At 46.1% G+C, this 16567-nt stretch overlaps 1 protein-coding gene across 22 annotated transcripts in view; it reads right to left on the bottom strand.

The window, feature by feature from the left end:
• The window catches only part of Herc1 (HECT and RLD domain containing E3 ubiquitin protein ligase family member 1), a 163870-nt gene that overhangs the window by 636 nt on the left and 146667 nt on the right, over positions 1-16567 (bottom strand). For all 22 annotated transcript variants that reach the window (XM_076576547.1, XM_076576558.1, XM_076576562.1 and 19 more), the window contains exons 69-77: positions 15346-15515; positions 14324-14462; positions 11939-12108; positions 10666-10835; positions 10257-10422; positions 9246-9322; positions 7626-7878; positions 6999-7151; positions 3428-3733 (exon numbers count right to left, since the gene is read on the bottom strand). In XM_076576547.1, coding sequence (XP_076432662.1) covers positions 3428-3733; positions 6999-7151; positions 7626-7878; positions 9246-9322; positions 10257-10422; positions 10666-10835; positions 11939-12108; positions 14324-14462; positions 15346-15515 — 1604 coding nt within the window. The remainder of the gene's footprint in view (positions 1-3427; positions 3734-6998; positions 7152-7625; positions 7879-9245; positions 9323-10256; positions 10423-10665; positions 10836-11938; positions 12109-14323; positions 14463-15345; positions 15516-16567) is intronic.

Here is a 16567-nt window from a genome sequence, read left to right as displayed (position 1 = left end):
AGAGACAGACCCAGAACTGTTACCAAGGGCACCACAATACCAGAGAGCACAGAGCTGCTCACTACCACCACCCAGACAGGAAAGGGCTTCTCCCTGACTTCAAGATAGATTCTGAGGCTGAGAGAGTCCATGTGGCTCATTTGCATGGAAGCAGAGATTAGGTCCTGGCAGAGGCACATGGGATCCACTGTCCCGGGGGCAAGTTACTTCCTCCAGTGGCCCTGTAATGTCAAGTGACAAGCCCTGACTAGGTAGGACTGCTTCAGAACACTGCACAGAACCTGTCAGAGTAAGAGGCGAGAGTCCCCTCCTGCCTACCAAGGGGCACAGATTTGAGGTCATGGTGGGGATCCCCCAAGACAGAAAGTGAGTGGAAGGGGCCAGGTGCTGTCCCTTGCCTGCTGCACTGCGGTCTGAGCACCTCACCGCTGGTTGTCACAGCCAGTGAGGAAAAGCAGTCAAGCCAGGGACTGCACTTAACCCACAGGGATGCCCACACTGAAAACGGTCATTACCAAGACTGTGTTTGGAAAGCTGGCTTTTGTTGTTGGTGGTGCTTTGTTTGGTTTTGTTTCAGACAGGGTTTCTCTGTATAGCCTCAGCTATCCTGGAACTCACTCTGTAGACCAGGTTGGCCTCAAACTCACAGAGATCTGCCTGCCTCTGCCTCCTGAGTGCTAGGATTAAAGGAGTGTGCCACTACACTCAGTTTTTAAAGAGGAATTTTAAAAGTGTACAACTGAAAATGGCTTCTGCTAGAAAGCATGTTATACATCTTCTCTGGCCCTCCCTGCTAACAACCATTTTCCAAACTATTTGCAAGGATAGTGATGATCTTATGTTATTTATTTTTTAGACAAGGTCTGTTATATAGCTCAGGCTGGCCCTAAATTAAACTCCTCCTTTAGTACTGAGATTACAGTGTATCACAGCTGGCTATACAGTATTTACTTTTTTATTTATTTATTTATTTATTTATTTATTTATTTATTTATTTATTTATTTATTTATTTATTTTTAAGGTTTATTTATTAGGTACACAGTGTTCCACCTGCAAGTATCCCTGCAGGCCAGAAGAAGGCACCAGATCTCATTATAGATGGCTGTGAGCCACCAAGGGATTGCTGGGAATTGAATTCAGAACCTCTGGAAGAGCAGTCAATGTTCTTAACCTCTGAGTAATGCATCTCTTCAGCTCCACTACACAGTATTTAATAGTAAATGTTTTTCTCCTTGCTGGGTTGTGAGTGCCAGGGCAGGACTCCCTACTGGTTACCTTATCCCCCTGGGCCCCCCACACCAGCCTTCTCTTCCTTTGTGGTGACATATTGTGTACCCTAATAAAATTTGACTGAAGATCAGAGAACAGAAAAAGCCACTAGATTAGACATAGAGGTCAGGCAGTGGTGACACACCTCTAATCCTAGCACTCGGGAGGCAGAGGTCCATCTGGATCTCTGTGAGTTCAAAGCCACCCTGGACTACAGGAGATTGATTCAGACTAGGAGAGAAACAAAGCCAGGCTAGTGGTGGCACACACCTTTAATCCCAATACTGAGAAGCACATGCCTTTAATAACGAGAAAGGTATATAAGGGCTGAGGAGACAGGACTAAAGGCTTTTTCGGCTGAAGAAAGCTTTTCAGGTTGAGAAGTCCTAGAGGTAAGAGGTTGTTTAGTCCTTTGTCTCTCTGATCTTTCAGCATTCACCCCAATATCTGGCCCTGAGTTTTTTTTTTTTATCATAAGACCTTTAGAAGTTCGAACTACATTTCTTGCTTGGCTTTCTTTGAAATCAGCGCTCCTCAGAGCTTCCCCAGGATGGCTACATTTCAGTGGTGGGATGCAGAAGCTCATCAGGCTGCGTGCGCGAGTGTATCAGACAGAGAGAGAGAGAAAGAGAAAGAGAAAGAGAGAGAGAGGGAGAGGGAGGGAGGGAGGAAGGAAGGGAGGGGGAGAGACTGATGACAGGGATATGGGCAGAAAAGCTGAGGGCAGTGAGGAAGGGAAAGGCCAGCAGATGGCTTTGATGACCTAAACGTGGACACTAGAGAAGTGATCTAAAAGCCACAAAGGAAGCACCCCCAGTGGTCAGTTTACTGAGGCAGGAGATTAGTGATAGATTAACTCCTGAGGTGGCTAGGCAGCCCGGGGCACATTCAGGGCAAGGGTCATTTCTAGAACTGAAGAGAAGGAGCTATCACCTCTCCCCACCTCACCGTGCAACAACAGAACAGACTAGCAGCCTATAGTCTCTGGCTAGTCACGCAGAAAATGTATGGAAAGGCTCTTTTCATAGCCTCCCCGCACAGCAGTCCCAGGGAGCCTAGGCCCTAGCCAGGAGCAGAGCTCCATCTACAGCAGTGGTCCCCAACCCCCACAGGCTCACAGATCAAAGATTTACATTACCATTCATAACAGTAGCAAAATGACAAGTTACGAAGTAACAACAAACTAACTTTACGGTTGGAGATCAGCACACACGAGGAACTCTGTATTAAAGGGTCGCAGCATCAGGAGGGTTGAGAACCACTGACTGGTTCAACCTCAGGAGCAGGGAGCAGCTGAAGAACCCAGGGCAGACCCTGAAACTGAGGGGGGTGCCGGGGGAAGCATCTGATTTTCTTTCCCAAACACCATGCACCTGCAGAGAACTGCCCCACACAGGGAGAGGGTAGGGTATGGCTGAGGAAAGAGGAGGACAGAGATACTCTAAGGGCTGTGCCCACATGTGGAGGCCAAGAGAAGGTCAAGCAGAAGCAAGGGAAAGGATCCCAGAGGACGGCATTCTAGAAGAGAGGACACTGGCACTGTCCTTAAAGAGCAGTGCTTGCTAATACAGCTGGAGGGGTATGGAGGAAACCACTGAGACAGACAGAACACAGGGGTGGGGGCAGAGGCTGGACCGTGGAGAAGGCAAGCAGCATTTACCCTGGAAAGAGCCACAGCCGGTAGCAGACTTAGAAAGAAAGATGACTCTGGACCCCAATGTGTGCTTCAGATTCTGAGCTGTTTATTTCTAAACCACCTTCAAAATGCAACTAGGCTGGGGATCTGCAGCTAGAGCCTCTATGGTGGCACAGATCTCCAGGTTCCTGCACACCTGGTGTGCACCAAACAAGACCGGACCCTGGCACACAAGTTCCACACAGAAAAGGCACAGGGCCCGAGAGGCAGAAGCATGAGGATCCCTTGCCCACTCAGGCGGGGTAGGGAAGGTGCTGGCAGCAACAGGCTTCCACATTCACCACAGCTAAGTGAAGTTCAAGTTTATACCTGAGGTTTTTAGAACATTTGGATGTTCCAAGAGCTAAAGCCTGAATGTGTGGGCCTTCGGGGGGGATCAACTTTGGTTTCCCCAGCAGGCAAGCCACAGAAAAGGAAGGAGAGGGCAAATTTTAACCAAGGAAGGAAAGCTGCACACTTACCCTATCGACCTTCATGATTTGAAACCTCTGAGAAATGTCGGCCGTGTTGGCCGGCAGCCGGGAGCGCCCAGACACAAAGCGCATGAAGAGCACCCGCTCCTCGTTGGAGAACTCCTCGAGCGTGCGCCAGAGCCACTGCACCAGCTGGTGCTGCTCGTCCACCTCGCGGTAGCGCACCACCTTCTTCAGGACTTCCACACAGATCTCAGGCATCCCACACACCATCTGCTCCAGCTGCTTGGCCGTGAGGAGGGACAGCAGCGGCACAGGGACAATCCAGGACATCCCTTCCCGAACTGCAGCCACCTGTCCCAGGAAAGGTTCTCATTAACACACGCGTGCATGGAGACCTCATGAGCACACGCTGTCCACTGGGGCTGAGGGCTGTGGCCAGGGCTGTCCTGTCTGAGTTCTGCCCTGCTCTGGAACTCTTACACTCTCTTCAGTCTTAATTCCAACTCCATGTAGTCTGCCTTCTCTCCCACGAATTTTAGTGACGGGGGGGAGGGGGCATTCAGTATCCACCCACTCATGTTTCTAGTCACATGCAGCTATGTGCTGTTGTGTGCTGTGTGACTGGCCCATCTCCTCTTCCACAGAAGCCACTCTTGAGGACTGGTATGAACCAGATGGCTATTCTCATAAAAACTGAGTCCATTAGAAAACAATTTTTGAAAAGCACGAAGAATATATAATAGAATGTCAATAAAGGCAAAGAATTTAGTCAAGACACTGCATTCTAAGTCTGGGATCCAGCACTTCCTATCATTTAACTGTTCTCAAATGGAAAAGGAGGTAACTAGTGTTCACCATGAGTGATGACGAGATGATCTGGGCAGCTGAGAACAAAGGAGGAGGCGCCAGTCCTCTGCTCAGAAGCCCCCTGTGGCACAGGAGGCAGCCTGACTTACCCCAAATGCTTCTTTCTGGCCCAGAAAAGGAAAACTGCACCCTGGAAAGGCCCTGGGGGGACCTGCTGCTATAGTTACTGTGCCTGGGCCGAGAGACCGCTGATGGCATCCCCAAGGCACTGAGGGTACATCCACACTACAGACTGTCAAAATCAACCCACCAAGGAACTGAGGGTATATCCACACTACAGACTGTCAAAATAACCCACCAAGGAACTGAGGGGTATATCCACACTACAGACTCAAAATAACCCACCAAGGAACTGAGGGGTATATCCACACTACAGACTGTCAAAATAACCCACCAAGGAACTGAGGGTATATCCACACTACAGACTGTCAAAATCAACCCACCAAGGCACTGAGGGTACATCCACACTACAGACTGTCAAAATCAACCCACCAAGGCACTGAGGGTACATCCACACTACAGACTGTCAAAATAACCCACCAAGGCACTGAGGGTACATCCACACTACAGACTGTCAAAATAACCCACCAAGGAACTGAGGGGTACATCCACACTACAGACTGTCAAAATCAACCCACCAAGGCACTGAGGGTACATCCACACTACAGACTGTCAAAATCAACCCACCAAGGCACTGAGGGTACATCCACACTACAGACTGCCAAAATAACCCACCAAGGCACTGAGGGTATATCCACACTACAGACTGTCAAAATAACCCACCAAGGAACTGAGGGGTACATCCACACTACAGACTGTCAAAATCAACCCACCAAGGCACTGAGGGTACATCCACACTACAGACTGTCAAAATCAACCCACCAAGGCACTGAGGGTATATCCACACTACAGACTGTCAAAATAACCCACCAAGGAACTGAGGGGTATATCCACACTACAGACTCAAAATAACCCACCAAGGCACTGAGGGGTATATCCACACTACAGACTGTCAAAATAACCCACCGAGGCACTGAGGGTATATCCACACTAGACTGTCAAAATCAACCCACCAAGGAACTGAGGGTATATCCACACTACAGACTGTCAAAATCAACCCACCAAGGCACTGAGGGTATATCCACACTACAGACTCAAAATAACCCACCAAGGCACTGAGGGGTATATCCACACTACAGACTGTCAAAATAACCCACCGAGGCACTGAGGGGTATATCTACACTATAGACTCAAAATAACCCACCAAGGCCAGCCAAACAGAAAACAAAGACTGTTGGGGAAAAACTGAGGTGTGAGGCTGGCTGCTTGGAGGCGGCAAGGAGATGACTGGGGACAGTCACAGGGGACATTCAATCTACAAGATGAGGCACAAGTGAAAACAGAAGCAGCCAGCTCACCGAGAGAGGAACGAGGCAGAGAGAGTGAGCACAGCACACAGCCAGGAGCGCAGAGAAAGCGCCGGGAGAACCAGCCTGCAAGGAAGCCTGGGCTCTTGGATCTGCAGTGGCCAATTCTTATTTTCCCTAGACTCTGGGCTTCTGTGAAGCGCTGACAATAACCCTTATTTCCCAAAGTACCCCGTGGAGAAAAGTGCACACACTGGGGTCCAGCACTAGGCAGGACCAGTACACATTTAATCAGTCACTAAACTTTTCATCAGGACTGGAGATGTAGCTCAGTAGTGTAGCACTTGCCTCGTACAGGCAAGACCCTGATCTTAATTCTCAACAACACATACATAGACCTTCCCCCCATCTCTCTCTCCTCTCTGTCTCCTCTGTCTCTGTCTCTGTCTCTGTCTGTCTGTCTCTCTCTCTCTCTCTCTCTCTCACACACACACACACACACACCCCTTTCCATCAAGAACTGGAGACAAACCCTGAACCCTGGCCCTGTAAACCCTGTCACTGACTGAACCTACCTTTGCTAAACTAAGGAAAACAGTTTCATGACTGAACTGGCCCCAAAGCCAAACTCAAAGAAGGAACTTCAAATAACTGAACTTAGATATCCTCAGAGCCTGGATCCAGAGCTAAAAAGGCCCAACATAACCTGAAAACGAAACACTGAAATTATTAATGATCTTTTGAAAAGAACCACCTGTGGACAGAGTATCAACTCCGATGGTCACATATTCCTACCCTAACATTACCTCGTGCTTACCCGTGTTTCAGCACAGACAGGAGAACACCAATGACAAAGAAGGTGCGCTCCTCACCTGCAGCCTTTCAAGCGGACTGAAGAAACAAGACTCAAACGTTCTTAGGCCACTATATCCACACAAATATGACACAAGCTGAGTGTATTTCAGAGTAAGGGAAGAAGTCTCTCCCAGTTAGGAGAAGCAGGTCTGGGAAGGAAGGTCTGTGTCAGGAGGGAAGAGGCTCTTGTGAGGCTCTAAGACCCGGATTTAGGGCTGACTGACCTAGCTGGAGTGGGGCACTGGATAGGGAAGTAGTAAGAACTGTGGGCCAGACATGTGAGGAGGGGCCTCAGTGCGAGGTGAGAGCTTCACCTCACAACCAATGATCAGTTCGGAGCTGACTTAAGGACATGGGCAGTGACACATGGCCTAAGAAGTCCCTGGGTAAGGTCTAAAAGACTGACACAACTGAATCTATACATCATTGGAAATAACGGCCAGATCTGGCAGTAACAGGTGAGCTCTTGTCTGGATAAACTAAAGCATCCCAGGCACCTCCTCCCGCACCATGGTGTTTCATCTCACCTGACGGTCCATCTCATGCAGTCGATACTCAATGGCCCTTTCCACATACTCCTTCCTATTGGAAAATGTGAGTGGGATACTATTTCCACCAGGGATTATGGGAACCATTTTGCCATCAGCACTCTGGCCAACAAAAGAATCAAGAGGAATCATCTAAGAAAAGAAAAATAAGAAATTTTATTACATGGCAGAGAGGATAACAAAAGCATGTCTCTCACACACAACAGTAAGAAAGACAAGGCTTTAGTACTGAAAACAAGGCAGTCCAGGCAGCTATGACTGCTCAAGACCATGCGGACCCATCTGGTACAGGGAAAAAGAGGTACATCTCTGCTGTGTTCCAACCACCTAAGAACATGGGTCCCTTTCCTGCTGGCACCCCTGGTTGTCCACTCTGATGGGCAGAGAAGTTGTTGAAGTGGAAGAAACAGGAGCTGGGGACAAGCGCCAGCTCTACACATGAGCAGCTACTGGGACTACTAAGACTGAGCCGCCAGGGGCAACTTGGCCCAGACACACAGGGTCAGGCTCACAGAAAGAGGAGGACAGCATCCGGCTCTACACAGAAAACTTCCCATCTCCACACACAGGACGTCCACAGAGAAGCCGCCATGTGCCGGGGTTTACCTCATGGAAACTCTCCTCAGTAATGCCACTGTCTTCAATGTGAAGGATGCTGTTAAGGGTCTGCACGTAGAGCAGATCCACCTCCTCCAGGTCCTCCAGGGTGAGTGGAACACAGCACAGCTGCTTCCATACCAGAGGCGCCAGGTGAAGGTCCAGAGGCTTTTTGGTCCGAATGGCAACCCCCATTAAAATTCCCAAGAACTTGAACTGCATTAAGTGTTCATCAAGGCAGGCAGAGGGGTTAAAAAGGAACCTGCGGAAGAAAAGCAAATCTTTCAGCAAAGCTTCCTCCCATCAGAAATGAGTCCCCACAGCTAGGACATTAGATTAGACCTGTGCTGTTGAACCCAGCAGTCATTAACTACATGCAGCCACTGAATTCCAGTCTAAACATCCCACTGCCCCTCTTTTGATCTCATGTGCTGGAATTGTAAGCATGGGCCATCACACCAGGCTCAACTTCAGATCTTTAGTTATCCTAACCACATCTGAGTGTTCACCAAACTACACAGGAATATTGTTTTGGACAGCATAGGGACAACATTCTGAATTAGTATCTCTCTGTGTGTATTTATATGTGTATGTATAAGAAAGAGATTGAGAGCATGTGTGTGAGAGACAGAGAACATGTGTGTGTGTATGTATGCTTGTGCATGTGGTGGGTTCATGAGTGTGTGAAGGCCGGAGGAGGGTGTTGAGTATCTTCCTCTATAACTCTCCACCTTATTATTTTGAGACAGAGTCTGGCTGTCCTGAATCTCACTATGTAAACAAGACTGGCTTGAGACTCACAGAGAGAGATCCGCCTGCCTCTGCCTCCTGAGTGCTGGAATTAAAGGCGTGTGCCACTACCGCCCGGCTTGTTTCTATTTTTTAAGACAGAGTTTTGCTACAAAGCTCAGGCTAACGTCAAAGTCATGATCCTCCTACCTCTCCTTCCCAGGTGCTGGGGTTACGGGCATGCCCCACCAAACCCAACTATACTTAGAAAAAAAGTAAAAGACCTAGAAAATGGCCTAGAAGCCCCCTGCTCCAGAATGCCCCACATTCTGCATCATTTCACTTATAACTTCTTTTTTTTTTTTTTTTTTTTTTTTTGGTTTTTCGAGACAGGGTTTCTCTGTAGCTTTGCGCCTTTCCTGGAGCTCACTTGGTAGCCCAGGCTGGCCTCGAACTCACAGAGATCCGCCTGGCTCTGCCTCCCGAGTGCTGGGATTAAAGGCGTGCGCCACCACCGCCCGGCTGCTTCACTTATAACTTCTAAGTCTTTAGAGCAAGATGAAAAAATTAAAAAAATTACAAATACACGGGCACTAGTGAATTGTGAACAACCAGCTCTATGACATGGCATTAGCAGAATCTAAATGAACCATGCATGGTAAAGCCTGAAGAAACATATGGCAGCCAGGGTTCATAAGTTCTTCCCTCTGTATTACCATCAATCTGTTCCTCAGTACTGAGTGAGGATGGCAGTGTCTGTTTCTCACCACGGCAGGGGCATGACGGGTGCACTGCTTCAGGGTTACAGTGAGGACTCAGTGGGAACAGTGCCTGGTGCGCAGGAAGCACTCAGTAGGTGACTGTCATTATTAAGACATTCGAGAAGCATGCCTATCTTACCGGTCCCTATTGTAACCAACTTCTGCAGTAGCATTAGGAGACGGGATGAGAAGGTCAACGACACCAGTTTCAAGTTCCTGCAGGAGAACAAAGTGCTTTGTTGAGAAATGACAATCAAATGCATAAACCAAATACATTAAAGATAATACTGGAAAGGGGATATTTTGAGGAATTTAAATGCTATGCTTTAGCAATCTCTATAGTCTAGTTATTTTTGTGATTCCAAACTTAAAGAGAAATTATGAAGTCCTTATGTGAGAAATCACCTGTGAATGAAGAAGCGGCATGAGCAAGACCACCAGTGAGCAGCTGTACAGCTCTGAGCAGGGTGTGGTGAAATGTCAAACTGACTCAACAGTGACAGCTGAGTGTCACTCAAGCCACAGGGTTTATCAGGCAAAGTGAAAGGAACAGTACTAATCCTGAAGCAGCAGTCTGCCAGTGTGGCTTATAAAATCAGAACTGGTCCAAACTAAAAATTACTGTTTCAATTTCAAAAACTGTGTTTATTTGTATGGGTGTTTCGTCTGTGCATCGAATACAAGCAGTATCCTCAGAGACCAGAAGAGGGCGCTAAACTCTCCGGAGCTGAGAGTGGGCACTGAGAACCTAACCTGCATACTCTAGAAGAGCACTAAGTGCTTGTAATCACTGCAATTAACTCTCCGGTCCCAGTTTAAACTCTTTAACACTCTTTTTTCTATTCTTCTGGAGCTTGGTGGATCCGCTTTGTTGTAGAAGCACCAAAATAAATCACACAGTGGTCTTGGATCTGTCTCCTAAAATGTATTCATGTGTCACTACTGTATCTTCTACTACGGCATAACAGATGGTGGATGGGTGAGTCAGTGATCTTGATGTGCTAAGTGATCTCCACAAACATTTCCCGAACTCACTGCCATTCACTACACAGCACTAGCAGTGCAGCTGAAGACTCAGATGCACCCATGCTATACTGGCAACACTCAAGGACCACTAGCAGACCGCAGTAGGGACACCTCATGCAGGTACCTGGCACATCTCTGTGATGGTGTCATCAAATACTCCTCCAGCATCATCAGCCCCTTCTCCAACCAGCTTAACCTTCCATGCTCGGGAGGGTAGACGGAGGTCTGATGCATTTAGCTTTACCACTTGTCTTGCTATTTGAACAAAGATGGGCTTACACTTCCGACCTCTAAAAAGAAAAAAGAAATAAAACAGCAAAAGAGTAATATAACATAACTCTTCACCTCCACAGATCACCACAAAGGTCCTTGGTGGTGTCTTTCCATCAGTGGACAGACACGGAGACTAGAGTGAGCGCTATCCCTACCCTTTCTAAGTGAGGAAGCTAGGGCACACAGATACGGGGCACACAGATGCGGGGCAGTAATATTCTAAACAACTCTAGCTGGCTAGAGAAACACACATGACCTACCTGGTTGATATTCTCTTGACAGTAATCTGAGGCCCGTAATTTTTGCCTTGAACCATGGTTTTCCCTATGGAGCGTACCATGGGGAGCGTGTAGACTCTTGGAGCTAACAGAGGTCGCAGTTGGCCCTGCACAATGCCCCACGTTCCAGCATTGTAATGAGATGTGCTGTTCTGTAGACAACATAAGGAGATCAGAGATGGCATACTATCAGACTTAAGAGAATAGTACTTGTAAATAGCATTTCTTTCTAAAATGTCCTTTAAAAGCATAGATCTGAGTCTCAGTTGAAATTAGTAACTTAAAAAAATACTGATAAAATATGACTACCATTTTTAAAGCCTTAGAAAATACAGAAAAGTAGAAATCCAGACATGGTATAAAATCATCCATCATTCATCCACACAGAGATAACCCCACCAACACCCTGCATTGCCTTTCAGTCTGCGTGTGCACACACAAATTCTCAACAATGTGAAAACGTACTGTTCAGATATTCTCAGCCACTTTCCTCACATGGCTTCTTATCAGACTTCTCACTTAACTAGAACCAGCTCACTGACACTCTAGTGCAACAGACCATCCTCCTGCCTGGCTGTTGCCTACTTGTAAAAAGACATCAAGTCTTTTCCTTTCTCTCATGACTGTTGATCCAAAGGATTCTGACTGAGAGTTTTATTTTGGCAGACATGCTTACTTATTAACTAACCTAGTTATTTCTTAATCTGTGGGTCTAGTCTATAAAGACATACAAACCAGCCAAATTTACTTCATTTTCCCTAATTTCCCTTTACAAGATTGAGAATGCTCTTTATGAGGAGAAAGAAGTCTCCTGAACTTCTCAGCTGACTTGATTCTTTACCACTGTGTACTATGGTCCTAGCAGCACTTAGATGTTTTAGCACTTAGATGTACTTAGATGTTTTCCCTCTTTCTTTTTCCAGGGCTAGGATGGAAGCCAGGTGTCTCGTATAGGCTAGGAAAATACCCTGCCATTTGGCCACACACCGGCCACTTAACATTACGTATTAGACTTGGCAGGAGCTATGACATGCTCAGTCACTCATGCTTCCTCCAATTTTAGACAAATCAAAACACTTTCTGTTCAGCCACTTGTCTCCACGTCAGCAATAAAATGGAATTCCAACTGCTGACTTCCCCGTCCTTCTTGAGTCACAGAGCTAACACATTAGCCATGAGAGAACTGTGCAAAGGCAGAAAGGCCCGGGACCTTGCAAACATACCCTGGGTACCACTTCCCACTCCAGCACTTTACCTGGTTGTTGGGGCTGAGATTCAGCAGCCTCCACGATGAGTACATGAGGTCAGAGAAGTGGTAGAGCAGCCGGAGCCTGGCCCGCACAGTGTGGATGCTCACCTCTCTCAGTGCCCCGTACTGCGGGGGCACTGTGTCAGGCAGGCCCAGCTGGAGAGGCACTGACACACCTGCCCAAGCACAGAAGCTCTTGTGAAGGAAAATGCATTGCTTCCATCTGAAGTATTTTGAAAACTTTCAAACAAGATAATCCCTCAATGGACACACAATCTCACTACCTACGTTCTCTACTTAATATTTTGCTGTATTTACTGTTCTACATAGATATCTATTCCTCTACCCATTAACTCATCTTAATTTTTTTGGATGCTTTAGTACTTGTGGTGGTTTGAATGAGAATACTTGGGCACCAAGGAGTGATACTATCGGAAACGATTTGTGGGTGTGGCCTTGTTGGAGAAGCATGGCGCTGGAAGTGGGCTTTAAGGTCTCAGAAAGCACATGCCAAGGCCAGAGTCTCTCTTTTTATTGCCTGTAGAACTCTCAGCTACTTCTCTAACACCAAGTCTGCCTGTATTCTACCATGAGAATGGACTAAACCTCTGCAACTGTAAGCCAGCCCCAATTCAATGTTCTCTTTTATAAGACATGCCATGGTCTTGGTGTCTTTTTAAGCAAGAGAACATTGACTAGGACAGTATTGATCCTTAAAACTTCAAATATCATAAGCCAAGCATGGTAGGATAGGCCTATAATTCCAACACGAGTTCAAGGTCATCCTCAGCAGTATGGCAAGTTCAAGGCTAGCCTGGGCTGCATGAGACCATCTCAAAAACCCAAAACAATGAAACAAAACAAATACACACAAAATTAAAATAAAACAAAAAAGCCCCAAACAACAACAAAAAAAAAACCCAGAGGAAACCTAGTTTTTTCTCCTTTAACTGTTTCTGTTTGAATAAAGGGACTAAAACAATTGGGGTTGGGGGGGTGGGGTGGATTCTTCCTTTCCTATTCAATGATTGTCAATCTCATATTAATGCATGGTGCAAATGAGGACCAGGTATTCCTCTTCTGCTTGCTGGGGATCTATGTGACTGCTAGTCCTTAAGAAAAAACATCTCTCTGAAGAGTATTCCCCAAGACTTGCTGGGGAAGTAGGGAGGTGAACAAAACCAGAAGGGACTCTAAGGACCCAGTCACACATGGCTTCAGAAATTATGATACCTCAGACACCAGAAGCCAGCAAGAAGAAGTGCTTTAGGGCTTGGATGAGCAGTATCACAAATATGGGAACTATAGAAGAATGACACAATTAAAGTAATGCTACATTGAGGGAAATGGAAGACACAGCCTATCGGAGGGTCCTTACTAAAGGAGACAATTATGCATATGTGTTAGCGTTGTGTATGTATGAGTAAATCAGAGGTCATTCCTCAGGATGACCATCCGCCTTGTTTTTGGAGACAGGGTCTTCTTCCATTGGCCTGAGCTTGCTGATCAGGCCAGGCTAGGGGGCCAGTGAGCCCCACCAGGGTTTGCCTGTCTTTGCCTCAGCAGCACTGAGATTACAAACCCGGGCCAACATGCCTGGCTTCTTTCTGTGGCTGTTGGAGCTCCCACACTGGTCATTATGATTGTGTGGTAACTTACTGAATAAGCTGTCTCCCTATGCCCTGCCTTATATTTTCAAGTCTTTTTTTTTTTTTTTTGTAATGCCTACAATAATTTTGTAGTATTTAAAAAAAATTTTAAAGCAAGAAGCAGCTACTATTCATACTCCACACTGGAATAAAACGGCAAGCAGCAACTGGATTTGGATGGAGCCACTGACCAGACACTTTGTATCAAAGGCTACTGAAGCCAGAGATTTTCATCTTTGTAACAGTAAGCCTTACACAGCAACTGTCACCTTTTTGTTGTCTTTGTTTTGCAACAGGTTTTCCCTACCAGCCCTGGCTATCCAGGAACTCACTATGTGTGTAGAGCAGGCTGGCCTGGAATTCAAACAGATCCTCCTGCCTCTGTCTAAGTGCTGGGATTAAAGCTGGGTCATTATGGCCCATTTCATTTGCTATCTTTTTATCTATATGAAAATATACTTTTAGATGCTCTAACCTAATTAAATTTTGCTTGCCTAAAACACATGCTGATTTCTTTTGGGACTGGAGAGAGAGGAGAGAGCACAGGAGTCTTTGCTAGACACTGAAGTCTGCAGAGGAAATGATTCATAGGAAATATTTATGTGCTTGTAGCACAGAGAATAGAATACTCCAGAAGCCTTGACAGTTTCAGACAGATGCTGGGTGCCCTCAGAACTATAAGCAGACAGTACATCAGGCACTGAAAGAGCAGCTGGAGGAGTGCAAACGGTCTGCCTCTCACCTGGTGCTCTTGGTGGAACAGGTGGTGCTGTCCATGCGGCACTGTGACAACGGCCAGCTGAGATCTGACGGATGTTTTTCCCTTGCAGAACTGTTATCAGGGTTGGTTCTCGAACATGGTTGGTGTGGCCTAGGCCAAGCTAAGAATAAAAAACAAATGCACGAGATTGAAGAGACAGAAGTCAAGCAGATATAATCTGTTAACGTCTGTGTCATACACCAACATCAATAATGAAATAAATTCTGATTTGTTTCTCTATCACAGAGTTCTAACAGCTTACACTGTCTTCTAAAAACAAGAGGCGACAGAGCCAGTCCAAACTTACAGATTAGTCTTAACAACTGGTCACTCTTGCATTCCACTTCTGGAAAGGGTAGGAGTTCTTCTTGGAAAGTGAGAACAGAAGGATCTATAGAACTCTTACTTAAAACACACTGGCTTCTGGGTTACAGTACAGATATCAAATATACATGGACTCCAGGCCTCTGTTTTTAGCAGCAGCAGCTAAGTGTTCAACATCAGTGGGGAAGATCTTGTCAACGCCTAGTGAGGGAATTCCCAAAAGTCTCTTCACCATTAATTCTCTCATCAAGACCACAGCAACCACAAAGATGAGCAACTTCCTGGTCTGCTAATACAGTTATGAGAATATAAATGCTCACTAAGGTTACTGTGAATAACAGACCTTGAATATCAGGGTCTCTGATTCTATGTGCAATCAGATCTGAGATTTATGGGAGGAGGCAAAGATGGCTGAAAACCTCAGTAGAAGCATCTATCTCAGACATCTCCTAGCAAAGCCTCTCTCCATACACAGACACACAGAGGGACCAAGCACACAAACCTGCAGACTCTTCATATTCTCTTCATTTCTATTCCTGCATTTACTCCTGTGACTACTGGGGATGGCACAAGCAAAGGATTCTCTGGACACAATTACTATAAACTATAAAGGTATCCTTGCAAATAAGCAACAGTGTCAGATTTCTAAGGCACGAAAGAGCAGCAAACATGGCCTTTACCTGCCCTTCTGAATTGCTCCCCCAGGCATAAACATCTCCAGTTGATGCCAAAGCAAGTGTGTGTTCAGCTCCTACTGCCACGTCTTCAATGACCACTCCAGCTAGGACAGGGATTTGCTGGGGTCGATTGTGATTACGGGCACGCCCCTCAGGCAAGCCTATCAAGCGGTCTGAAAGATAGCAAGAGGAAGTTTACGATGGCACCCTGAAGTCTGCGTTTTTTAATAGGTCATTAATTCTTTGTGTTAAGAATGTCAAGGATGTATATTACTCATTCGAGCAAAAACGTGCTATGCCAGCAAAATATACCACTTTAAGTAAAAAGGTTGAGGTATTCCTGTATGAAATGTTAGTCTTTTTATTTATAAAGAAAATTAAAACTACAGTCAGTATTTCAAGCCAAGAGACTTTTCAATACTCTGGCACATGTTCAACAAGGCCTTCAAGTTTCTTGTGTTCTTAAAAAAGATGCCATTAGATGAGTTTTAGCCTCAAATTTCTACCCCCTCAACCCCTGCTGCTCACCATCCCGTAGGGCCATTAGGCATGGCATCTGCCATCTGATTTCCACTCACAGAGCTGCGCTAAAGCTGTTCCTCTAAACCGTACGTTGGCTCCTGCCTGCTTGCTGCAGTGCTCTCTCAGACTCTGGCCCATGGAATGACACATGACTATCTGATAGTACGTACGGCTGGAGTTCCCCTGTCCCCAGAGACTCTTCACTAGACTCACCAATTTGCTATTCAAAACCAACTGCCCCAACATTCCCTAGAATTCTACTCTAGACTTCACTCTACATCTTCTCCCAGGCTTCTTAAATCCTAGACTAAAGTTGTACCTACTACCCTATGTAATCAATATCCTAACCTAGATCTGTATACCCAATCTCTCTGGAGTCCCAGATACAAATTCCCAATAGACTGTTGGATATCTTCACACGTATATCTAGAAGAGAAGGTCCCATATGGCGTTATGATTTGAATATAAAGTGGTCCCAAAGGTTCATGTGTGTTGAAGCTGTGGTCTTATACCAATAGTGCTATTGAGAGGATGCTAACTTCATTAATGATTCTTCCACAGCTGAATGATTACGAAGAGGTGGGACCTGGTTGGAAGAAGTGGTTACAGAAGGCATATCTTTCTTCTTCTAACATTTATTTATTCAAGTAAAATATTTATTTTTATTTTATGTATATGTGTGAGTGTCTGCATGCATGCCTAG

This window comes from Peromyscus maniculatus, chromosome 7, assembly GCF_049852395.1.
Source record: "Peromyscus maniculatus bairdii isolate BWxNUB_F1_BW_parent chromosome 7, HU_Pman_BW_mat_3.1, whole genome shotgun sequence".
NCBI classification, from domain to species: Eukaryota; Metazoa; Chordata; class Mammalia; order Rodentia; family Cricetidae; genus Peromyscus; species Peromyscus maniculatus.
Note: the sequence above shows the minus strand (reverse complement) of the source record. Positions and strands in the feature narration are given on the sequence as shown.